Source organism: Rhododendron vialii, chromosome 3a, assembly GCF_030253575.1.
Source record: "Rhododendron vialii isolate Sample 1 chromosome 3a, ASM3025357v1".
NCBI lineage: Eukaryota > Viridiplantae > Streptophyta > Magnoliopsida > Ericales > Ericaceae > Rhododendron > Rhododendron vialii.
Window position 1 is genome coordinate 3,071,501 of NC_080559.1, and position 25,712 is coordinate 3,097,212.

At 39.1% G+C, this 25,712-nt stretch overlaps 2 protein-coding genes and 1 long non-coding RNA gene across 10 annotated transcripts; 2 read left to right on the forward strand and 1 right to left on the reverse strand.

Moving 5' to 3' along the window:
- Positions 1 to 1,997: 1,997 nt before the first annotated feature.
- LOC131319352 (uncharacterized) lies at positions 1,998 to 6,975 on the reverse strand. Of its 4 annotated transcripts, none has more exons than XR_009197950.1 (5): positions 6,372 to 6,948; positions 5,743 to 6,259; positions 5,427 to 5,504; positions 4,806 to 4,964; positions 1,998 to 3,300 (listed from the first exon to the last, which is right to left on the reverse strand). It is a non-coding gene; the product is annotated as an uncharacterized LOC131319352 (long non-coding RNA). The 4 variants fall into 4 exon arrangements; XR_009197952.1 differs by having other exon boundaries at positions 5,743 to 6,119; positions 6,372 to 6,942; XR_009197951.1 differs by having other exon boundaries at positions 5,743 to 6,139; positions 6,372 to 6,942.
- A 135-nt stretch (positions 6,976 to 7,110) lies between these two features.
- On the forward strand, positions 7,111 to 15,124 carry LOC131319350 (pentatricopeptide repeat-containing protein At2g41720). 3 transcript variants are annotated; one of them, XM_058349562.1, is made up of 9 exons: positions 7,111 to 7,509; positions 8,585 to 8,757; positions 9,255 to 9,360; positions 10,663 to 11,772; positions 11,869 to 11,974; positions 12,062 to 12,266; positions 13,087 to 13,219; positions 13,903 to 14,007; positions 14,718 to 15,124. In XM_058349562.1, the coding sequence occupies exons 1-9, from the start codon at positions 7,111 to 7,113 to the stop codon at positions 14,862 to 14,864; spliced, it is 2,484 nt and encodes an 827-aa protein (XP_058205545.1). In that variant the 3' UTR covers positions 14,865 to 15,124. The 3 variants fall into 3 exon arrangements, with proteins under 3 accessions (XP_058205545.1, XP_058205546.1, XP_058205547.1); XM_058349564.1 differs by having other exon boundaries at positions 7,368 to 7,509; positions 8,580 to 8,757; XM_058349563.1 differs by lacking the exons at positions 8,585 to 8,757; positions 9,255 to 9,360.
- A 3,648-nt stretch (positions 15,125 to 18,772) lies between these two features.
- Positions 18,773 to 25,060, forward strand: LOC131319500 (AP2-like ethylene-responsive transcription factor At2g41710). Of its 3 annotated transcripts, XR_009197980.1 has the most exons (10): positions 18,779 to 19,213; positions 21,377 to 21,459; positions 21,621 to 21,629; positions 21,718 to 21,806; positions 22,621 to 22,694; positions 22,769 to 22,819; positions 23,340 to 23,401; positions 23,538 to 24,169; positions 24,544 to 24,880; positions 24,990 to 25,060. XR_009197980.1 is itself a non-coding variant. In XM_058349764.1 (9 exons), exons 1-9 carry the CDS (start codon positions 18,993 to 18,995, stop codon positions 24,595 to 24,597), a joined length of 1,269 nt encoding a protein of 422 aa, XP_058205747.1. In that variant the 5' UTR covers positions 18,773 to 18,992; the 3' UTR covers positions 24,598 to 25,060. The 3 variants fall into 3 exon arrangements, 2 of the variants coding, with proteins under 2 accessions (XP_058205747.1, XP_058205746.1); XM_058349764.1 differs by having other exon boundaries at positions 18,773 to 19,213; positions 23,544 to 24,169; positions 24,544 to 25,060; XM_058349763.1 differs by having other exon boundaries at positions 24,544 to 25,060.
- The last annotated feature ends 652 nt before the right edge of the window (positions 25,061 to 25,712 follow it).

A 25,712-nucleotide genomic window follows, 5' to 3' on the forward strand; every position in this document is an offset into this window, starting at 1 on the left:
CTAAAACCTCCTTTTAAGTTTCAACTGAATCCCATTAAGTGTTTATGGGCTCCAATTAAGCATTCTTTCAGTGTAGCAAGAAATTTTATGGGCTCCATTTAATCATTCTTTCAGTGTAGCAAGAAATAATATTAAGCGGGGAGGGACATACGCAATAAAGTTTCTCTTATGATACTCTTAGTTCCTTATTGTGTTGATATGCCCACACAATGTGATGATATGCAGGTACTCCCTGCGCATAGAACTCCGAAGCTGAATTTGGAGGTCTCTCCACATAGAGCTGGTAGTTTTAGATAGTTTTTATTTCTGTTTTTTGTTCAATTTAACATTTTTTCTTCAGTTGCGTGACAGCACTTGACCCGACTGTTTATGTGCCTCCTCAAACGTACTCTCAGTTGATCACTTCAATCACCAGCCAAAACAAAAAAAAAATAGCAGAAAGAAATGGAAAAAGAAATCAGTTGAAAGGGGGTGGGAATTTATATTTGATTGGTGATTTCTTATTTTTATCTTGGTCTGGGCTTATACGGTGTCCACTGTGAGATTGATGTGAGCAGAACTTGGTGGCGCTTTGGTGGACCTTTTGAACGAGAATGGGAAAGGTTCTGGGGATAATGAGATGGGGTATGTTGAAAGAACTCTGTGATTTCGAACATGGATATTGGATGATAGAGATCTCAGACTGGTATCCCTCTTGATTTCATTCTTGTATTTTGCTTGTCACCCTTTTCCAGAAGAAAAAACATTATGTTTATCATTACGTCTCAGTAACTGCGGAAGTTTCAGAATTCTAAAGGTTTTAATGAATATACTAGAATCTGTATCCCAATGGTAGGGTCAAGACTCAAGAGCTTATGCCACATTAACCTTGATGGTAATAGGTATACAGAAGCTTTCTTGCTGTGCCTCTAATACGTGGGGATATGTACCGGAAAAACCAAAATTTCATTTTGGGCATACGATGTCATTATTACATTCTTGATTCTGTTATGACACCAGACTCTTTCTGAACATTTTCATGTTATACAATTCGTTGGAGAAGATATCTTGATCATTTGATTCTTTCTTTGTGCCACGATGGGAACACTTTTATGAGAATGGAACCTCTTTTGTTACAAGTGCACGTTTAGTCTAGTTGTTATAGGTACACTGACTGGCTTTCTAACTTCAACTGACTTGGTTATTTACAGAGGGAATGCTCTCCTTTTATAGGCGTAAGGAGGCAGTCAAATACATCATGCATGACCTCAGGAAAACAGACATAATACTATTACACTTTAGACTTGGTGAGACTTTTAGTAAAAGCAAACCTAATCAACTAAAAGGAGGACATCTCCCCCTGTAAAAACCAAGTTAGTTCAAGCCAGTGTTCTAATAATATTACTTGTGTCTTGATGTTTGCATTTATTCACTCTCTCTCTCTCGATCCTAACCTACTTTGTGTTTGTATCCACTTCTTATCTGCAAACTTGGTATGTTCAAATCCTTCCCAAAACAAGTAGCTCAATTAATTTGGCTGGCTTATTTCCATCTAGATGTCAGAAAAGGAAAGATGAATCCTTTCCTTTGCTACTTATATTGTTTCATTTTTTTATTTTATTTTATTTTTTGTAATAGCTAGGTTACCGGATGGAGTCTTATGTTGATGTATTTGATATTTCCTTCCAGTTCTAGCTTGAATGTAGTATGTGGAATAAGGTTTAATGTAGAGCGATCTGAGAATGATATATCCAGAAATTGTGTACATAAAAGAGAAAGAAAGGATGTTTTAGTAACATTCATTGTTATTACCTTTTGCTCATCCGTTATGCCGCCTCGTAAATAATTTCAAAAAAGAGTATGCTAAGAGTAGTAATTTAGTTCGTTCTTTTTCTTTTATGAAAGATTTATCCTCGAAAAATTAAACTTGTTTACCATGTCCTCTCTTCCAGAGTCAAGAACAGACTGTAGAGCCTAATTAAACAAATGGATGGAGGAAGGAAAAAATGCTATATTCGTAGATTTAACGACACTCTCTCATCAAAGCATATTATTATGTCATCTGAATTCTCTCCATTTCATAGGTCGAAACTTCCATTTCATGACCAATACCACAATGTAAATGAAAAAGCTACATACATATTTGTTTCAAATATAAAGATAGCTAATGCTTTAACAAACAAAAGATAGCTAAGGCTTTAACACTCCTAGCAACGTAGGGATTATGAATCGTAACTTTGACTTTTGGTGATTAACTTCTTGGTGGTGGAATTCGAACTTCTGATTTACAACCGTTTTGTAGTACTTTTCTACCAACTGCTTGTAGTCTGGATCCCAAGACACAAGATTACTACAGCTACCAACTGCTTGTAGTCTGGACTCTCATACTTCCATTTGGGAGGTTGGCGTTCGAAACCTTGAATTTTCCATCTGGACTCTTATCAATGCATAAAACCTACAGAATGCCACCGCATGCATGAAACAGAAGCAACACCGTCAGTTCTTGAATTTTCCATTTCATGCTATGGATGTATTATGATAACTCTCCTAAAGCATTAGCTAAACAGAAAAGAAAGAGGGAAAAAATAAACAACAATGAAAATCCTTCACAATTACTAGTCGGACTAGTCCCATAAATACAGGGTTTTACAAGTGTACGGCTGGGTGTGAACCTCATCTTCAGCACAACTTACACCACGGTTGCCTCCAACTTGGACCTACATTCTCAAACTTGGCAGTAGCCCAAGCTTCAACGACTGTACCAAGCAATATGATTAGCAAAGCATACGAACAGATCAGTCAAAAGAAAATGTGATGGAAGAAGACGACAGAACTTCTTAAATCACTGACCCTATTAAACCAATCAGTGAAGTTCTTAACCACTTACCCTTCTTAATTCGCTTAACCAAGACTTAACCATCAAAAGTGACAGCAAAAAACGAAAAATGTTTCAAATGCAAAAACTAGCTGAAAAACTTCCATCAAGCATCGTATTTCTAACTAATGCAGAAGAAACAAGATTCTGAAAACGGCAATGCCAGAAGTGACCAAAGTCAAAAGATGTAGCATTCAAGGCATTTAAATAAAAAAAACTTCCATCAAGCATCGTATTCTAACTTATGCAGAAGAAACAAGATTCTGAAAACGGCAATGCTAGAAGTGACCAAACTCAAAAGATGTAGCATTCAAGGCATTTAAATAAATGTACCACTATGTTCGAGAATTTGTACCTACAAGTAGTTATCTTACCTTAGCAGTTTGTTGCAAACTGCAGCTCTATCTTGTCTTTGGAAAGCATGAATGGAGTTGCCTGCAGTATTACTTACAACAAGAAAAAAGAATTGCTTTGTGCTCATATTCAAGCTTGAAAAGGACCAAGTAGGCATGTGAAGATGAGAAAGATAAAGATGGACATGCTATTGAACAAGAGATATTACTGACTCATCCTAACAAATTTGGAAACAGAGGCTAACCGCAACAGGATATAGCTATGCGAATATGACCTTAGAAAAGAACCGCCGAACACTTCCCTAAGAAAGGTAGAAAGGTACTGTTTGACCTTGGGAGCTATAAGGAACTTGAGGAGGTGCACATTCCCAAGTTGTCAGTCTGAAAGATAAATGCCTAGCATTCAACAAACTATTGCCAAATAAGATGTGGAATGGAATTGGAGGAAAGTAGATAGAAGCACAAAGTTTTCTTTCTATGTCACATGCCAACTATCTCGAATCATTACTGTAAGTCAAGGTTTTATAATACGATGACAACAAGGGTTATCCAACAAGTACATAAGAAAGGGTACACCTAACATGAGGTTATTAAGAAACATTGCGGCAGCTGAATAAGTTTTCAGGATTGCCATGATTATGTAGTAGATATATGCGTAACATTCAATACACTACCAAAGAAGAATAAAAAAAAAAAAATTGCACTGGTGGACTCAAATAGGTCCACATGGATATCTTTACGTGCAACATCTGAAGCCACATGAAGGTCTCTTTTCAGAGTTTTCTCTTGCACCAAGATAGTTTCCTTGAAATGATAGGAAGGCATGTTAAGCACATGAGCAGGCTTTAACCCATCTAACTCACGAAAATCAAGCTTCAAGTGCAAAGGTAAACTGAGACTGCGATAACTGAGATTGCGATAGAGAGAGCAATAGAGATAGGGAGAAGAAAATTTAATCATTATCCCCGACATGTCTTAATCGACCCCGAACGCGAGCCGATCTCTGAGTAGTTTGTACTTTTCATAAATTATAAGCAAGACGATCCGAGTAGTAGCGTACTCGAGCTTGGTTCTGAAACTTTAACGAGCTTCAAAAAGTGAAGTCTTTACTCTCCCTCTTATCTTCTATATTTTTCTCCCCTGTTCATATTAATTATGTAGGTAGAAGGAAAACTGGAAGTTCACACAAAAAGGTTATCTTCAAGGGATGAAGTCCAAACTGAAACCAATCATTTCCATTCTAAGAACCTAATAAATCTCTAGCAAAAACCAGTGCTCCGCAACAGCTCGCACAGTAATACACACAAAACAGTTGACAATTTCCCCAATTTAAACATGCAAATTTCAAGAAAATCTGGGATAGTTAATATAGCAAATTTCAGATGTTAATGACAGCCACTTAATAATGTAAATCCATTGCAGTCACCAAACTTTTAATGGTACTTTCTCAAAAGCCATATAACTTGAGAGTTTCACAAATGCCTATCAGTTAATTCGAACCAAGTCAGATTACAAGATAATAAAATCGCTCATTCTCAGCAAATAGAAAGGCCAACCCCTTTGAATGGAAACAAGGCTTATTTTGGTTTGCTAAACACCTTTAAAACCAGAGAACTTTATTCAGATTCATGAGCTGGCAAGGAGACAATGTGATTGGTACACACCATTTATCTCAACTAACTCAACCCCTTCATGTATACCAGCACGAGCAGCTAGACCACTGACCACCCTCTAGGGCCTCTACACAAGACAACAACCTTAAAATTTAAGAAAGTATACTGAGTCAATTTGGCAGCTTAAGATCATGGAAACCACGGAAAATTGTCCAGACAGACATAGGAGAGAGAGTAGCTGACATTCTCCAAAAACTTAAAGTTATTGTCGTAGGTGTCATGCTTTCTAAGACTCTTCTGTCGAATGTGCAACATAACATACTAAAAACTTCCTTCTTTGTTTTCCTAAGTGAACAATTTATAGAACGGCATGTGTTTCGAGATGGACTACTCGTCCAACAACCAAAAAAAAAGAGCTTCATACTTGCAAACCCTGTCAGGGAGAAGTAAAATGCATATTCTTCAACCCCATTCATAAAACTGATCATTATGATCCATGTTATTGCCTCCTATTTGAGCGTTACATAGTGTACAAAGTCTCCTTCGCAATGCTGCACTTTAATCGAGTGTGAGAACCAAAAGACAGTGATCATGGGGTTCACTTACCAAATGCCTAGTTTTAGGTTCCATGTTTATGAAGAGGCTGACTCCTTGCAAATTCCCATCGCTACCAATCTGATATTCCTGGAAACAAAAAACCTATGTAAGATTGTAGTGGGTATTTTTTGAATGTGGTCTAAAGGGAGAAAATAACATTTTGAGATACACCAACAGGATTGATGCAACTATTATAAAGCAAGTAATGATGTTTTCCCATGCTAATGACAAGTTAGCATGAGAAAGCAGGGTTCAATCCTACTATTCGGTCGACCTCAAAGTGAACATTTTTATCTGGAAGAACAATGGGGAATAAATAATAGACCTTTCGACTGATAATCAGAGTGTCGGGATCTCCATGTCTGGAAAGCATTCCAGTACTGATCTTGTTGTAAGCTGCATCTGTGGACCTAAGTTGGAAACATTTCCACCATTGTTTGTCGCAAAAAAGTACAAGTTGTCAATTATACTTCTAGAAAAGCACATTTACCCAGTAATTGATGTCGATCTACTACTGAATCCAAGTCTTCCATCTAAAATGAGTTTTAATCGAGCCGAACACGAGGAGTTTAAAATTTCATATATCACAAGCAAGACGAGCAGAGTATTAACCTATTCGAGCTTGCTTTGAAACTTCAACAAGCTTCAAAAAGGGGAGACTTTATCTCCCTCTTTTCTTCTATAACTTTATGTCCACATTCACTATGTAAGTAGAAGGAAAACTGGAAGTTCACACAAAGAAGGGGTAACTTCAAGGGATCAAGTCCGAACTGAGAGCAATCCTTTTCGTTCTAATTAAGAACCTAAAAAGCTCTAGCAAAAACAAATGCTCGCAAAAGCTCCTACAGTTATGCACATGAAAGTAGATAACAATTGCCTCAATTGAAACATGCAATGGAGCAAGAAATTATTGCCAAGAACAATGAAAGCTAAAAAGAATCGAAATTAGCTTACTGGGTATCAGATTGTGTTGACGGATTAGAAGATTAGAAGTGATGTTTTACAATGTAGGGAGAATCCTTCTCCGCTGGACAACCTCTCCGTCGGCGACGTCCCACGAAGTCCCTCCGTCGGGTTGAGTATATTAGCTTAAATGATACAGTGTGGCCAAATCTATTTTCATAACAAGAAATTCACTTTGATCGTCTTCGATTATGAATCATTCAGCATTAGATTCATATTATCTATGACACCATGGATCTTCTTGACAAGCTCTACAAGTTGAGCGATTTCGATCCTGGAGACAAATCGAAACGAGATCACAATTTGACAAATTCAAAACAAACTTTCTCTTTGTAGAAATGGGTTTGATACAGTACAGCCAAGTTTATTTTCACAAAAACAAATTGGCACTTATCATCTCCGATTATATATCAAAAAGAATTCGATTCATGAAATCTGCTTCCAGGTTTGTCTTCATCAAAATATCTTCAATATAAACATTTTGGATCGTAAAAATGAACCCTAATAAGCTCACAATTTGTCAAATTCTTGTTTCAAGGGACTTCGCAGGGCCAAAGTGCGAAGTCCCGACGAGTACGGGCGACGTCGTTTTTGGTAAAGCTCGCGTCTGTCATATGCGAGTTATGGTTTATCATTCCGCCCGATACTGGGCAAGTATATAAACCCACTGGAAATCTAAAGTCGAAAAACAGAACAGGGGTTTATCCTCTCTCTCTCTCTCTCTCTCTCCATGGCCACCTTCCACCATCCGCATTTCTTCAGCTCAAACGACTTACTCAAACCCCCAAACACCGCTAAACCTAACAACACTCCCAGCAGAAGAACACTCCCAGTAAAATCGAAGAACGCGAAAAAGAAGGAAGAGGGGGCATGGAAGGAGAAGAAGAAGGTATTCGTAGACTACGACGAAGGTAGCCACAACGTCAGCGTTCAATTGAGTGGCATACGGAAAGCAGATTTGCCGCAGCACAAACGAGTGCGAGTCGCGGGGGAAAGATTCCAGAAGGACTGGTCTATCAGTGAAGTGGTTCAGAGGGTTTTGGGGACCAAGCATTGGGAGGATATTGAGGGGCTGCTCAATCGGTGGGTCGGACGGTTCGCTAGGAAGAATTTTCCTGTTCTTATTAGGGTAAGCGAAATCATGACTCGAATTGGTTTGTCAAATTGTGATGAATGCTAGTAGGCCCCAAACGAGCCTAGCCGAGGTTTAAAATGTTTAGTTTATCTTGTTAAGTTTTTAGTGAACTCGAGCTGGAGTTGAGTAAAAATTTGACGGGCCAAGCTCGAGGTGTCAGAAGTTTGAGTCGAGCTGGAGCTTGTTCACAAACCTTAACTTGCCAAAAATATTGTTTGTATGATAGCATGCAAGTCTAGAGCTGCAAATATTGTTTGTATGATGTACGGAGATAAGTTTATATATAAACAAAATTATTAGAAGTTGCACATATTTTAATGTAACTTTATACATATACTAATTATGAAAGTTTTATCATGTACATATTAAAGTTTATACATGCACGACACTATATTAGTTTATATAAATTTACAAGTTTATGTATGGAATTTTGAATATATATGCTTCAAGTTTGCAAACCTCGAGCCGAATATCGTCAGGTTTGGGCTCGGTTCATTATCAAACGAGCCTAAACTTTAGGCTCAGATTCAGTTGGCTTAATAGACGAATCCAACTCGATCAAAGCATTTACCTAGTCGAGCCTCGAACAGTTCGCGAACGACTCGGTTCATTTGCAGCCCTAATTGTGATTCTGTTGTGATTCTGTGAATGCTAGTTGTTCAAGTTATGAACTAATTAATCTAATTTAGTCAAATTAATGTAGGGTCCGAAATTAGTCAAATTAATGTGCATTCTAGTATGATTTTTTGGTCATTCTGTCGTTCATGTGATGCATTTTTTGTGGTGCAAATTATGTACTGCGAATGGTGTATTCCAAGAATATTATTGTAGTTTTGTCCGCATACGTCTGTAATCTGTATAATGATAAAATGTGGTAAGAACTTCCGTTGTGTTTTTTAGTGTAGTCTAAAATACTAATCTCTGTATACTAGTAAGTAATTGACTTGAACTATGTCACCCTTGTTATTTCTCTCTCTGTATATGTTGACTTATCAATATTTAGAGCAAATTTAATAGAAACTGTGCGACAAGCGTATGGCAATCCCTCATTGTATTTTTCTTAGTGTAGGAAATAACTCAAACAGGTTCTATTGAACATAGCATTCATGTTTTTCGGTGGATGAAGAATCAGAAGAACTATTGTGCTCGAAATGATATTTACAACATGATGATCAGGTTACATGCTAGGCATAATCAAACAGACCAAGCACGTGGTTTGTTTTTTGAGATGCAAGAGTGGAGGTATGGTTGCTATTTTCCATGTTTCATACATGCATTACTTGCCTGTGTCTTTGTTAGCCTTCAATCACTAAACTTTGGCAATATCTTTATAATCCCCAACATGGATTGACTCATGGGTTTTGCTTACCCAAGCGGGGTGCCGAACCAAGTTTGGCCGAACCTAAAAGTCTGGCTGCCTTCCTGACCAAACCAGGCAGAATAGAGGGACCTAACCCGACCTCCCGCCGAACGTGGTGACTGTGGCTGAGCCGTCACATTTGGCCCACTACAGTATGTCTTTTTAGTTTTCCTAGTTGCTGATATCTTCTATGTTTTTATTTCTTTGAATGATGCTTCTTTTTTCGTTTTCCGTTTTTCCCCATAAGTGTGGTTGAGTGGGGTTTGGGGGGGTATTAAAAGAGAATTTTCCTTAGTGGAGTTATTGTCTTTTTATTTCTATTTTGTTTTTTTGAAAGGATTAGTGTAGTTTTTGTCAATGATTAGTATTTCTCTGGTAGGTGTAAGCCCGATGCAGAAACTTTCAATGCCCTCATCAATGTGCATGGTCGGGCTGGACAATGGCGTTGGGCAATGAATATCAAGGATGACATGCTTCGTGCAGCTGTGTGTATTTGTACTCTTCTCCCTTATAGGTGTTAATTGTTCTAAGGTTTTCCCTTTCACGCGCAAATGCTATCTTTGGATAGAATTAACTTTTAGTGCTAGTTAGATGTTGGACTTGTATCAATTTGGATTTTAGGTGTTGTTTAATAAATTGAATTCTGAAAGTGAAATACTGAAAATTAATTGCTGTTTTTATAACACTGTGTTGTGGATAAAAAAATTTTAAGTGTTAAATTATTACAACTTATTTGATACAAGAAGCTAAAATCTCAAGTATATTGTTTAAGAAGTTTAGATATGGAGGTTATGTGTGGGTGGTAATGGTGGCAGGGGCGGAGGGGTGCTATTGGTGGCGATAGGCATAGAGGTAGTAGCGAGTGGTGTGATGGCAATGGTAGTGTTGATGTGTTGAGGTGACGGTAATTGTCATGTGGTGGAGTGGCGGATGAGGGTGGTGTTAGTGGGGTAGCAGGGGCATGAAGGCAGTTGTTAATGGTGTTATGGTGGTGGTGGTGATGTGGTGTGGTGTGGCGATGCAAATTGTGGTATAGTTGGAGATGCGGTGGCGGTATGGTTGACGGGGGTGATGGGCAGAGAGATGGTGGTGGTGGGGATGGTGTGGCGGGTGCAATATCTGGGGCATGTAGTATAGTGAGTGGTGTGGTGATGCTAATTGTGGTATAGGACCATAGGTGGATAATTGGTGGCGGTGGCAGTTCTGTGGTGGAGGGGGGAGGAGGATGTCATGGTGGAGTGATAATGGTATGGTAATATCAGCAGTGGTGTTCTAGAGAGGAGGTGGGTTGGTGCCTTGGTGGAGAGATGGTAGGGGTGCCGGCGGTACCGTTAAGGGGAGGTGGCACTAGTGGCGTGCTTGTGGTGGTGGTAGTGGAGACGTGGTGGTGTGATGGAGGAGGGATTGTGGTGGTAGAGGAGGAGGAGAAGTGGTAGTGATGGTACATAAGGGGTGATAAATTCACCCAGCATCAAGAGCAGGCTCTGCTACTTATGATTTTCATAATTGTTTACTCACTTCTAAAGAGGCACTAAAAACTTGTAGTGATATGGAAGGCTATTATGAAGCAGTATTTAATTGACCTTCACCCGATACATTCAGCTGTTTAGTGTTGAAGTCTGTTATCAGACGAACCGTAGAGTATTACTGATACATCTTTATTGCTGTCATTCTACTGGATAGACTAAGGACCTTGATTTGTTTAATGAATTTATGCTCATTGCTCAAGTCTCTTATGCCAGCAGAATGCTGATTATCTCTGTGACCTTAATGAATTTATTGTGCAGATTCCTCCTAGTCGGTCCACATATAACAACTTGATAAATGCGTGTGGATCAAGTGGAAATTGGAGACAAGCTCTACAAGTTTGTCAAATGATGACCGAGAATGGAGTTGGGCCTGATCTGGTAACTCACAATATTGTTCTATCGGCTTTCAAAAGTGGAGCCCAGTATTTGAAAGCTGTCTCCTATTTCCAACTTATGATAGGGACTGAAATCCGTCCTGACACGACTACCCATAATATCGTGATACATTGCCTTATAAAGCTTCAACAATATGCGCAAGCTATTGAAATGTTCAATTCAATGAGGGAAAAAAGATCAGAGTGTAAACCTGATATTGTATCATTCACTAGCCTCATTCATTTGTACTCTGTTAGTGGGCAGATAGATCATTGCAAGGCTGTTTTCAACACCATGCTTGGAGAAGGCCTAAAACCCAATATTGTTACGTATAATTCTTTAATAGGTGCCTACGCTTCACACGGTATGAGTGAAGAGGCCCAATCAATTTTTAGTGAGATGAAGAAAAATGGTTTTCGCCCAGATGTTGTCTCTTACACGTCTTTGCTCAATGCTTACGGAAGATCCGAGCAACCTAAAAAGGCAAGGGAAGTATTTCACTTGATGAAACGAAATAATTGCAAGCCAAACGTGGTTAGTTACAATGCACTAATTGATGCGTATGGATCCAATGGTTTTCCAGCCAAAGCTATTGATGTACTCCGTGAGATGGAGCAAAATGGGGTCCACCCAAACATTGTCTCTATTTGTACCCTCTTGGCTGCCTGTGGGCGTGTTGGTCAAAAGGTCAAGATTGATTCTATACTTTCAGCGGCTGAGTTGCGAGGCATTGCGTTGAACACAATTGCTTATAACTCTGCTATTGGAAGTTATATGAATGTCGGGGACTATGAGAAAGCTATAGAATTATATAGATCTATGAGGAAAAAGAAAGTTAAACCTGATTCCGTTACTTACACTGTGCTAATAAGTGGTGGTTGTAAGATGTCCAAATATATTGAAGCTCTTGGATTTCTTGACGAGATGATGGGTTTGAAAATCCCTTGGTCCAAGGAGGTGTACTCATCTGTGATATATGCCTATGGTAAACTGGCAAGTATTTTGGAAACCTTATCTCTGTGTAATCATTACCGTAACTTTTGATTTCAAGTAATTGATATATGCGTCCTCTTTTCGAAAACTTTTCAGGGTCGATTCACAGAAGCAGAATCTATCTTCACGACAATGAAGGTGGCAGGTTGTTCTCCTGATGTCGTGACGTATACCACAATGATACATACATACACTGCTGTAGGTAAGATGGTTTGGTTAACTGCTTACAGTTAAGACAGTAACAAGAAGGATACTCTCTATAAGCTGAATTGAAAGTTTCTAACTTCAGGGGATTGGGAAAAAGCGGCTGCACTACTCGAAGAAATGGGAATGAATAATGTCCAACCAGATACCATTGCTTTTTCGGCTATGCTGCGAGCTTTCAATACTGGGTGCCAACCAGCCAAAGTAATGTCTCTTGCGGGGGTTATGAGAGAGAAAAACATCCCCTTCAGTGATGCTATCTTCTTGGAAATGTTATCAGCGTGTAGCATGTAAGTTCCGTTTGGCTTCAATGATTTGCCAAAAGGTTTAAGCTGCTTTAATACATTATCTCTGTGTGTGGCACGTATAGGCCTGATTGCTCCATGGTCTTGCATTTCTGTCCTTTGGGTTCTTGAATCTACTGGCTATGCAAGAATTTTGAATTATAATTTTGAACCTTCATGTGAAATAGTAAGTAGATCCCTTTGCCCTGAAACCCAAGTAACCATCTTCCTGATGCATTACGGATCCATTTGATGTCTAAAAGCCTACTTTTTTGGACTCTTTTTCTCTTTGGTGAGCTTTAACTCTTCTTTGGGTCATATCTTTTAAATTCTTTGGTACATCTCGACTAAATAAACCAAGAAAATGCAAAAGAATGGACCATATTAGGAAGAATTCCACTAGAGAACTTAACAAAAAAAGAGGCCTCCAAAACTGAGGGAAAACCGGGTGGGTTTTTCTGTCTTTTGTTTTACGTTTTAGGAAGTAGTAGATTTTGAAATATCTGACCCTCTGTTCAATCAAACCAGAAAAGAAACTCTTTTTTTATTTATCAAAAACTGAAAAAAAGAGTTGGGAAATGGCATAAAAGATGGAGCCTAATCTAGCCAAATGATGCTGCATCCTATTAATCAAATCCCGTGCTATGGTAGGGACCACGGGATACCACTGTTTACAAGGCTGGTGGTCTTTTTTTCGTGATTATTTATGTTTTTATTTAGATCCCTGTTGTAATGGATAAGCTGAGCTCATTGCATCATACATCTCCTAGAGGGATATTAGTATACTACTTTCCTTAAGACTAAAGCTTTTTAATTTTGACTGCAGACTGCGAGATTGGAGCACGACAACTAAACTGGTCAAAATGATGGAACCTTCATTCCCTGTTATTTCAGTAGGAGTTCTTAATCAGCTTCTGCTTTTTATTGGGAAATCTGGGAAGATTGAGACCATGATGATGGTAAGTGAATTTTTTTCTTAGGCTTGGAAACTTGGGTCAACATTGTTGTGTGGAGTAATACAGTTGCTATTCTGATACAACTTAGTTTTCCTTTTAATCTCTTGCTCTAGCTGCTACAGCCTATCTCATATAACAAGAAAGGAATAGCAGAATATTCAGAGGCATTCATAAGTCCCCTTCCATTTTCATTGGTCAGATCAAGTATATAGTGAGGATAAAGGCTTCTCAAAGTAGGAATTATATAGTTTCTGTTCTTTCATCTTTGCTCTGTCGAAATTGTCATATCCCTCATTATGTATTCTAGTTGTTTAGCTTCTTCTTGTACAAGCTTATGCCTTGGTGATTGTCTGTTCTTGAGGATTTCCTCTTGCTAGTGCTTTCTGATAAATTTTTCAGTTACCAAAAATGAAGGCTGTATTTGGATCAAGGATAGGGTAAGGAAAAGGAAATAGGAAAGTTGTTGGGATTTAACGGCTCTCAACGGCTAGATCCTTCAACATTTCCATTTTCTTTTCAACCATATCCTTGACGCTAATATAGCCCAAGTGTGACAATTTTTTCCACTCTGTTGAGCCAGTTTTATGGTATGCAACAAGCATCCTATATAGATTCGTACTTCCTAGAATTCGAGCTGAACTCTGAAAATTGTGACAAATTTCTTCCTTCTTCTATATCGTTTGCAGATTTTCTTAAAAATAGTGGCAACCGGTGGAGAAATCAGTGTCTCCACTTATTCGATTGTTTTGAAGAATCTTTTGGCTGCTGGAAATTGGAGGAAATATATCGAGGTAACCACATCAAACTTTCGTAATGCGACCTTTTTTCTTGTAACTTCGGAAGAAATGCATGACCTGCTTCCTGAATTTAGCTCCATTGGCTACATGATGCTTTTTGTTTGGATCTCTTTAACAATCTTGATAGCATTTAGAAATTATACAGCACTTGTGCAGTTGAGTCCAAGTAATTGATGCATATTTACAACTAGCGATCATTTGTCCTTTTTTGCCTGAAACCTTATTTTTCTATTTTTTCTAGTATATTCGTTCATCGGGAAGAAAACCATGCTCTGATGTTGTAGATGGTGTGGTGGTACAAGTTCAAGATTTAATCACGTTTGAGGGCATTAACCTCATTGAAATTAGCCCGATGATCATTTTTGTGCCAAATTCAGCTCTCCTCTCACTATGGATTGGTGTGGCCAATATAGTTCTCTTTTCCATGTTCTTTGTTGTTGTCATGAAATAACAGGAATGTGGGTGCAGGGATAAACCTTCAATGTTATGTATGTAACCGCCCACCGAAATATGTACAAGGAAATATAAAATGAAGGGAAAGAGTAAAAAACGAAAACAGTATTACATCGTTCCTTTCTGAGATAGTTCTCCGTCAACCATAGTTATCCAGTTATCCAATGAGAAAACGACCTCCCTATTTATCTCATTGTCTCATACTTTTTAATATTTGGTGCATGAAAATTTCAAGCAATATTTTCATGCAGGTATTGGGATGGATGGAGGATGCGGGAATTCAACCGTCATTTGAAATGTATCGCAGGATATTGCACTTTGCACAAAATAGTGGTGGGGCTGAATATGCTGCTGTCATACAAGAAAGAGTCCGTAAACTATCCTTTTGTAAATTTTGAACTGTGTGGTGTATGTGAATTTTGTGTACATATGATTCATTTGAAGTAGCCACCGCAAAACAAAGTTGGTAGTATCATTTTTTGTTATGCAGGATCTTAGCTACTTAAGTATGTATTTTGTTATGCGGGATCTTAGTTTCATTTTTTTCTTTTTTTACAATCAAATGCGGGAAGTTGTTCAAAAAGAAAAAGTCTTTAGTGCTAGTGCTTTGGCGTGGTATGTACGCAGAAATTTGGTATATTATACTCCTATTTGGCAATTTTTGTAGGGTTGCTTTCTCTGTAGTTGCATTTCGTTCATTCAGTAACGTGTGCTCTGGGAAGTCACAAGACATCACATGTGTTAGTGATATATGTTTTTTTTGTTTTTTCGCATGCAAGTGCTGTTTTATACTCTTTTAGAAGCTGCTTTTATGAGTAAAGTCTGGAATTCCTAACGCATCTCCAAAGGCTGGCCAATTCATGAGCCATGGCCATTTTATTTTTTTTGGCTTGAATGCCAAATTGTTCTCCTCCAATGGTCAGTCATTTTCTCGGCCAAAAAAAAAAAAGGCTTCGCCGTGCATTCATTTGGCCAAATTTGGCTTAGGAAATGGTTGAAGCCATTTTGTTGCACATCATCTATGTGCTGCTAGCTCTTTGTTCAAATCTCTATATAACAATTTGAGTGATCTAAGGGTCATAATGGACTAAGGTAAAAAAAAAAAAAAAACACTTTGGCACCAACGAATGGGAAATCAACGAATCAAATCCACCCTCCGCCCATGGTTTTGCTTTCGTTCCAGTGGGTCTTACATTTGCTGCCTACTCTGCTTGTCGTGCTTAAAGAAGGCAAAATGCAAAAAGGCTTTTCTTAAGCCTGGCCGGCCGTCCAGCTTCTTATGTTGAATCGGGTCTATCTCGCGCTCTCTTACACAACCTCCCACCACTCATCTAGAAAACCAATTTAGGAATTCCCCGCTCGGCTCACGCTATGATCTAGTGCTCTATGAAAGCGGCGAGTTTAGGGCTAAAATTTGATTAGAACTAGAATGCCCTTTTGAAATGCCTCAAGATTCAGACGCTGGATATTATGATGCTGGAATATGCAAAAGTCCAATCAATAGCACAAAATCTCAATAGTTTGTCAATCCAAGGAACTGTTATATAGAAAATCCGTGAACAACAAATTCCCTTTTGAAATGCCTCACAAATACCCCCGGCACATCATGCAATAGCAAAGTTAATTTCTAAAATCATACGAATATGATACGTATATTACCTATGGCACCTGGCTTCTCCAGCGCATATTAGCTTCGGCCAGTTTGGCTTCTTTGTTGATTTGAACAGGAAAAAAGAAAAAGAAGTTCAACATACCCCGCAAACCAATCAAACTACCAAAGCTATACAAGGATCGATAAGGAACATAGGAATTTACAACCTCAAAAGACCTGCAATCCAGAAGCTCGCCTAAGTGAATCTACACCCTCTCTTTTTTAATTTTTTTTTTGTTGATCTGGACTCTACACCAATTCATCAACCAAAAAAGGCATAGCGTCATACCAAATAAGATTTCTAACTATTGCCTCCCAATTAGGAGAGATGAGGCTCTCGACATAGGTGGCCCCATATCTAAATGTAGACGGAATGCCACGAAGCACCATGTCCCTCAGTGTGTCCTTTTCCGGGTCATAGACAACCATTTTTTCTCCATACACCCACTCTATTGTAGTTCCTTTGGTTTTCAACAAAAATTCGTCTTCTGCTAACATCATCCAAACCTGGGAGTCACACAAGGGCTCAATCGTATATTTGGTCCACGATTCTCTTACCTTGTACTCCTTCATCATTCAAACTTCATTTCGGTAACTACTCGCCCGAACAACCACAAAAAATACAACCCGCAAGAACCTCCATTTGATGATACTCAATCTCGCAATTGCTAAGCGAAGCAGGCAGCTGCACTTCCTTGAAAATCTCGCCCGACAAATCGAAAGCAACAACATTAGAGCCATGTTCCAAACCAACACCACCGCTCCAGCAAAGCCAATGGAGACGCTCCTTGAAGTAAATTCCAGAAGTAAATCCCAAAGGGACATAATGAGAATCTTGAATTCTCCTCCTTGCATCACTTTTCAGCGAATACACCGCCACATTCGTCTTAATACTAGCATCACCATCAAATTCAGGTTTAGAATCGGGCCGGTAAGAGAGCATCACAACCTTGTAATCATCCGCAGACGAGTCATAACCGAAACCACGAACATGAAAGTCCAAACCGAGGGTAAAAGCGGGCAGTTTCTTACTCTACATTCTCTAGTGCATGGATTCAAAAAGAAGTTGGATTTATTGCCTTTATAGGAAACAAGAAGCAACCCATTGCAAGAACCGAAGACCCGGACCCACAGGTTGACCGAGGCGGGAAAATGAGTTTTTTCGCGGCCGGGTTCCGGTCGGCGAAATCGACGGAGTAGAGAGCCTGAGATCCGGAGATGAGAATGGCTTTCTGTGGGTGGCTGTTGGTAGTATTGGTTCGGTTGAGGTGGGTTCGAGCGGAATAAGAGGAGGAGATTAGGGAATTCCACGAGGGCGACACACACTTGAATTGGCCGAGGGATTTCACCGGTAGTCGTGAGAGTATGTCGGCGACGATTTCTGGTGGGAGGTTTCTCCGGTGGTTTGGGTTGTCGTTTTTTTCACCGTTGGACATTGTGGCCGCCGCCGTCTTCTCCGTCCTAACTCTGGGATTAGAGAGAAGGGGGGGTGGAATTCGGTTGGTTGGGTGTTTACTCCTTACACAATTGATCAGATTTAATTTTGAATTCGGGCTGCAAGATACCAAGAGAGGGTGAGAGATGTGCTCCTTGGTCTGCCTTGGGGACGGTTTTTTTTTTTTTTCCCCACAATTTAAGACCCTAGTTTGTTGATCTACACGACGTCGAGAAGCCCACCGACGGGCATGCCGAGTTAACTTCGGGTTCCGCACAGATATTCCTTCTCGTTCAATAATTAAAAAAAATTTTGAGTGAGCCCACTCAGTTTTTTTATTAAAGAGTGATGCTATATGTACGGACAGGGAGGAGAGAAGTCGTACCGTCGGCCACTGGACGGCTGATCCGAGCAGTTCAAAAATTCTTTAAAAAAAAACCGATGGGGTCTATGCGAGAATCAACGACATCCGAGGTGTGTAGGGTGCTTGATCCGAGCACTCCTTTTTCGTGTATATACATCGGATGCCGTTGATTCTCGCATGGGCCGCATCGGTTTTTTTTTTTAGAATTTTTGGACGGCTCGGATAGAATTTTTGGACGGCTCGAATCGGTCATCCGGTGGCCGGAGACGGCCCGCCGGCTGCCGTTGGTACGATTTCTCTCCTTCCTGTCGGTGCATATATCATTTTTGTTTATTAAATTATTCTCGTTCAATAATTTAATAAAAAACTGAGTGGACTCACTCAGTTTTTTATTAAATTATTGAACGACTCAAATCATCTGTGTAAAACTCGTAATGGGTCTCGCCTGCCCGTCGATACGCATCGATACCATCTTCGCCGGTCCCTAAGCTTTTTTGGTTGACATCTGGGATATGTGTAAGAGAGAGAGGACGCCCTAAAATTAGTTCGATTGGTTGGTGAATTTAATCTTTACACAATTGATCAGGTTCGATTTTTTGGTTCGCGTCGCAAAAAATAACTTCTTCTGGATTTTCTAGCTCAGACTAGATTAGATAAAAAAAATTAATCAAAATGCACGAAAACTGGACCAAGCATCGTTTGGAAAAGATAGAGGAGTGACTAGAGAGATGTGCTTTTTCGGCTGCCTTGGGACTGAGACTCAATACGTCGTCGTATTTGTCTTGGGGTGACAGGTATAATCCACGTGGTAGCTGATACAGTTTCAAATCACATTCAATGACGTGTTTACCCTCGTCGCCTTCATAGCCGTTACTGCCTTTCTCATCTCATCGTCCCTGTTTACCCCCAAATCGTCATTTCAAAGAAACACGTTGGGTACATTCGTAATTTCGTCACATAGCCCCCAAATCAAGGGGGTCGTTGTTATCTCTCTGGAACTCTCTCTCTCTCTCTCTGCTCTACACACACACTCTCTCTCCTGATTCTCTGTCTTCTTCTTAGGGTTTGAAGCCGTTATGGCTTCGTCTTCGTCTGAACCGGCTTTGAAAGCAGAAATCGGTGGTGGCAGCGGAGGAGGAGAAACCTCGGAAGGTTTAGCAGTGGCGAGCGATCAGATGTTGTACAGGGGACTGAAGAAGGCGAAGAAAGAGAGAGGGTGTACGGCCAAAGAGAGAATCAGTAAGATGCCCCCTTGCGCCGCCGGCAAGCGCAGCTCCATTTACCGAGGCGTCACCAGGTACTAAACCAAACCAAACCGAGCCTTATGTCCCAATCACTCTGGTCGGCTACATGAATCATTCATTTTCCTCCATTATGCTCTGAGAAAGGCTCCTGGGGGGCAAGATTGAGCACGAATCTCGATCATACATTAATGTGTGGTCTACACCCTTGAGGTGGACCCCACACCAATGTATGATTCAGATTTGTGCTCAAACTTGCACTAGGGGCATTGAATATCTTCGCAAGTACAACTATACAGAGAGACATGCACAGATACTTTTAGGCATCTATATGTGTACCTTAGAGAGAAGAGTCCGACTATGGGTATCAATGGAGGTGTTAATGATAGGGTACCGATGAATTGTGGGGCCCACTTAAGGGTTCCACCCGATTATACGAGCTATTAATTAATTTTAAAATAATTTTTCAAAAAGCCCCTTAATATTTCAGCTCCATCTGTACACATAGTTAGACTCTTTTCTACAAGTAAATTTGTGCAAATAAAAGATAGGGTATTGAACTTTTGGTACCTCTGAAAAGGATTTTGGGGCAAGAACAAGTGCACCCATTTTATGCCTTCCTAGGGTGTTAAAAAGCTATAAGAAAATAGTGATATTGTTGCATCTGATGTGGTGCTTTTTTGGTACCAATCTCAAATCCAGATTAATGGGTTAACCTTGTGTCGATGCTATCTATTGGCATGGTTGATGTGACACGCTTGGCAAAATATAAGTTAAGTATTGTTTGGAAAAATCAAAATTGTTACCAAATTTGGCACTAGAGATAGCTTTCTCCCGTTTTTTCGACAGCAACTTTAGCTTACAACCGGCATACCACTTTGCTATATCGTTTTTTGATATATATTTGGCCAAATTTTGACTTTGACAACCTAAATGGGTCATGGGTGGACTTGCTCCAAGTGCCAATAATTTGTTTTTCTAAAAGAAATTTTGCTAGTACTCAATATCTACCAACTAGAATTTGTTATGAAATATTCTTATTTGGGTTGAATTGGTATGAGTTTCATGATAAAATCAGGTCTTGTTGCATCATAATTAGCATAACCCAGTTTATCACAAGAAAAACACCAGCAATATTTTAACACCCATCGTAGTTTTCTGTTGGAAATAAAGCCCTTTAGGGGTGAACAAACTATAGCCAAGCATCAGTTAAACCTGCTTTCAGCGTTTGTGTATAGACTAGTAAATCTTATGCCAATACTCTGCTAAAGAAATCAAACCGTCAAACTAAATACATCTGATTACTGACTAAAAACCATAAAGCCAAATAGGTACCATTATGTAGATGACAAATTTGCAAGATTGCATCATAATGTGGCTGCGGAGACTGAGATGTCTTGGGGAATAGCGGTAGGTCAAGATTTTTAAATCATGCCATTAGAATAATATTGGAACATGATCGGTACGTTCAATGGGGAGTTTGGGGTGATCATTCGTGCGTATGCAAGCCTTATATTGGATGACAAAATGGTCCGGCTGTGGTTATCCATAAAAAATAGTGATAGAAACAATGATAACAAAATCTAACTCAAGTCTGTACTTTGATAGTTTATGATGACAAGACTATAGTCACTATATTGGACACTAACCGACTCAAATCTTTCATGGCACTCCATTATAAGAAAGTCTACAAAGCTTAAAAGCAGTGGCTATATTCTTTTTTTCCACCGTGGACAAGAGTTTTAAGCCGCCAGAGAAATACTAATATTCTTGGGCGATGTTGAACTATTTGGAGACTAAAAAAAGAACTTAACTCAATAATGGTGGATTAGCTACAAAAGTGTCACTTATAGTATGGTGTATTAAGTATAACAAGATTCATATGCTGATTTATGTTTTAACTATAAAGACTACTTGAAGTGGTTTCTCTACAAGTTGTTGGGGGGGAACGTTTCCTCATATTGAAAGTAGCTCAACATAGCATAAGAAGCACCCAAAAAATTGCCCCCGAAAAAAATTTGAGAAATAAGACGAGCAAAAAACTCTCAGGTTGTCATAACTTTTATCATGGTTAACGAAGTTCCCAATCGGTACTAGGATGCACCATTGTCATGCTAAAATTGGTATGATTTTTTTTCTTCATATTTTCATCTCTCTAAAATAGTCATTTCATGAGCACGCATTGTTTTGACATGAATTTTCCTGTGATGAAATAACAGGCATAGATGGACTGGTCGTTATGAAGCTCACCTTTGGGATAAAAGTACCTGGAACCAAAATCAGAACAAGAAGGGAAAGCAAGGTCCCTCTCTTCGAATACCTATCACGCTTGTATTTATATTCTGCACACACTTTTTAGAGCGTCCGACATGGAACTCTTGTTTGCTACCAAATCTGACGACTTCCAATGTTTTCACATTGCATGGAAAACGTAAATTCATTGGTGAACGATCTGTTCTGCAGTTTATTTGGGTGAGTAGATGGTTTTATGCTTTTGTTGGCACTGTTCTTGCCTCTTTTACGTCATTATATTTTGCATTTCTAAGAACACTAATTACAGGTGCATATGATGACGAGGAGGCTGCAGCCAGAGCATATGACCTTGCAGCCTTGAAATACTGGGGTCCAGGAACGCTCATCAATTTTCCTGTGAGACCAAATTTCTGAACCTTTTAACTTTCTGAACAAATGGAACCCTTTCTTTGCTAGTTGTCCCATAATCTTAAGATATCGAGCTTTCTCCCCTTCATGTGCAACCCCTTCTTAGGTGCAAAGTAACAAGTTAACAAACAAAACAAACTATACTGGATACAGTAATGAACATAAGATGAAAAGACTCGAACCCCAAATCACCGAGTACCAAAACTCTGATGACATGTGAAGTTGCTATCATAGCTCACTTACTTCCATCCATAACTCAATTATTCCTTGCCTTCCGTTCAAAATATTCCCCACATTTTCAAACTTCAATTGTTTAACTGAATTCTCCTCAAAATCTGTTTTTGATTTAATTTTCTATGGCATAGATTTAATACTGGTCTCATTTTCTATGACAAATATTTTTTTCCATTTTCCACATATAGAGTATGAAATTTCCATCCTCTGAAATGGAGCAGGACTTAGGGGATGGGTTAGATGGATACTATCCTCTAAAATGGAGGTCAAGTGTGAGTTGGAGATGCTCTAAGACGGCTGTTTACAGAAGCACCATTGACATATCGTGTCAACTTTTTTGTGAGAGTGAAAAGTATTATTTGTAGATATATGAAAGTTAGTCATAATCTACTTGTTTTTCCACGACGTTTTTCATCTTTCTGCTTTTAGATAGTTAACGAGGTTATCAACTCAATTTTATGAAAAGATTACTTAGGAATGGGTAGTAAATTTGATCAATCAAGGTTTGATGTTATTGAATTCCTGGGGACTTTCTTTTTGGGATTCTGATGCAAAATGTTGGATGCAGGTCACAGATTATACAAGAGATCTGGAAGAGATGCAGAATGTTACAAGAGAGGAATATCTTGCATCTTTACGCAGGTGTGGCTGAATTTACCAAATATGTTGCTGTTTCTGGAATCATACTTTTGCTTATAATTTATGCTCGGCTGCAGAAAGAGCAGTGGCTTCTCAAGAGGACTCTCCAAATACCGTGGGCTATCTAGGTATACTCGTCATATTCTGGGACTCTGTATACTTCCATTGCACATTTAAATGCTGCTTGTACTATTGGTCTTCTTCAATTCTTTCCTTCTTTTTGTTTTTGGCACGGACATCATGAGTCCCAGTTTTCCCTCTTGTCTGACATATTTATTTTCTGCATTATTCTTCTAGAAGCTGTATAAAATTCAGAACATGGTGTGTTTTTTTGAACGGATTTTTTTTTGAACGGCCAGAACATGGTGTGTTGTCCTACTGGTTACACGGAAGGGAGGACCTCTTTTGGGTGTTTCCTCAGGAAATAGTGCTAATCCCCAATTGGCGATTAGTGATGTTGCAATTCACTTAAGAAAGTTATGGTGTTATCAAATCTAAATATCTTTTTTTTCTGCTCCAGAAGAAGTATGCTTTTTAATTCGTGTGATACCATTTTTTCATATGAAATCTTTATATTACATCCGTGCATTTTAGATTTTAATGATAGATTCTGTCTTCTCTTCCATGATATGTGCAACCATTGTGTAGTCGATGGGATCCATCACTTGCTCGTATGGCTGGACCTGATTACTTCAACACCATAAAGTACGGTAAGTTTTAACCAAATTATGTTTGCATCTTTAGAAAGACTTGGTTACACGAAGAGTTGTGGAAATTGGAGCTCTTGAGTTTTCAATTTCCTCTAACTGTATCAGCTACCATGTAATATGCTTCATCATTCTAAAGCTACAGGTGAAGAAGCAGCCACAGAAAGTGAATATGCTGGTGGTTTTTGTCTTGATAGAAAGATTGATCTTACTCCTTACATCAAGTGGTGGGGACCCAATAAAAGCCGTCAATCAGATTCTCTCACAAAATCCTCCGAGGAAATAAAACACGGCCATTCTGAAGATATTGGCAATGAACTCAGAACTTTGGAATGGGCGATCCAGCCAACTGAGCCTTACCAAATGCCGCGTCTGGGTATTTTCCACAAAGAAAAAAAGAAAAAAGACTCCACATTTTCTGCTATGAGCATCTTGTCGCGATCTGCTGCATACAAGAGCTTGCAAGAGAAAGCATTAAAGAAGAAAGAAAAACAAACTGAAGTTGACGAAAATGAAAACAAATGTACGATTAGCAAAATGGATTATGGAAAGGCAGTTGAAAAATCTAGTCATGGTGGGACAAGTGAGGGGCTAGGAGTTGCGCTTGATGCAGGTGCGGGATTGTCACTTCAGAGGAATTTGTATCCGTTGGCTCCTTTTTTGACTTCACCACTTTTGACCAGCTACAACGCCATTGATCCCTTATCGGATCCCATTCTTTGGACCGCACTTGCTCCTGTTCTTCCGACTGGACTTTCTCGTACTACTGAGGTTGGTATATCTGCCTATCAAAACTGAGATTGTTTGAGAATCTTAGGATTTAGTAACAAGAATGTTGAAAGTAAAGAACGCTGCCTTGTACTTGCTGAAATCTGAAGAATGTGAGGCACATCTGGTGTTATGTTGAAGAAAGTTTTGAAATGGAAAAAAATTTGCGAATGAAATTCTTTATGAAATAATTCTATAGAGAAGTATAAATATATGAAATAGTGGGAATTGTTTGATCAGATGACTGATTTTCTTTTTTTCTTCTTTTCAAAATGTGTTTTCACAATGCTTATATCAGGAGTCTCATTTGAGGCATAGTATACCAGTTCAACCGCATGATATAATGGCCTTATTCAGTTTACAAAATTTTGTTGCAGGTTACGAAGACAGAGACCAGTTCCAATTATGCTTTCTTCCATCCGGAAGAATGACTGTTCATTCTACTTCCACGACATCTGGTTGGCAAGAATATATTTGCTCTGAGGTACCTCGGGTAATTTAGCTAATGCATACGCTATGTGGAGGAGGAAACACACCATCACATCGACACAGTAATGAAGTGGTAACTGGATTTTGGAGGAATGTGGGGAGATTATAGAGAGAGTTTGTATATTATTAGGTGTAACAAAAGGAATATTTTTGTTTTTTTATCTTTACTTGTTACTTGATGTTTCGGATAGTATACACAACAACAGTGCCCAAATGTGTGAGAAGGTTTTTGTTATTTAAAGATAGTTCAAAGTACGTCACATATAAGGAAACTGAGGATAGCTCTTTGCTAATGTACATGGTATACAACAACAGTGCCCAAATGTGTGAGAAGGTTTTTGTTATTTAAAGATACTTCAAGTATGTCACATATAAGGAAACTGAGGATAGCTCTTTGCTAATGTACATGGTAAGTTGATAGAGAAAAAGGAGTCTGCAGTTTTTGCTGTTTTGGTGCTTTCTGATATTGGCAAGTTTATGCCTCAGCATTTAGCTTCATAGCTTTCTGGGTTTCCTTCCGGTGGGTTGGCCGCATGTTATCCTGTTCTAACTTCGGCACCAAATAACTAATTTCTTATCAGAAAGTCTACGCACAATTAGTTGTGTCCGGAGTTGTGTTTTAAAGTTGTGCGCGTTGGATTGCTCGTTTCTTATGTACGTTATATACGGAATTACACCTCCTAGCTAATTTCTTATCAGAAAGTCTACGCACAATTAGTTGTGTCCGGAGTTGTGTTTTAAAGTTGTGCGCGTTGGATTGCTCGCTTCTTATGTACGTTATATACGGAATTACACTTCCTAGCCATGGGACTCGTGCGATTAAATCTCGAATTTCAATCCTTTACCACCCAGAAATGAATTCAGTTTGGTTGCATCATTAGAATCAGATTGCGAGTGAACACGAGCTGGGTGAAAAAAGGGTGAATGCTATGTTTTATTGCAGTTTTAGAATCACTTGTGGGGAGAACTTTTAATAAACTATTTTCGAACATAATGATAAAAAAGTAGTCCTTACTTTTGAAACTAAAATCTCGCATCATTACCGACGGCCACGGGG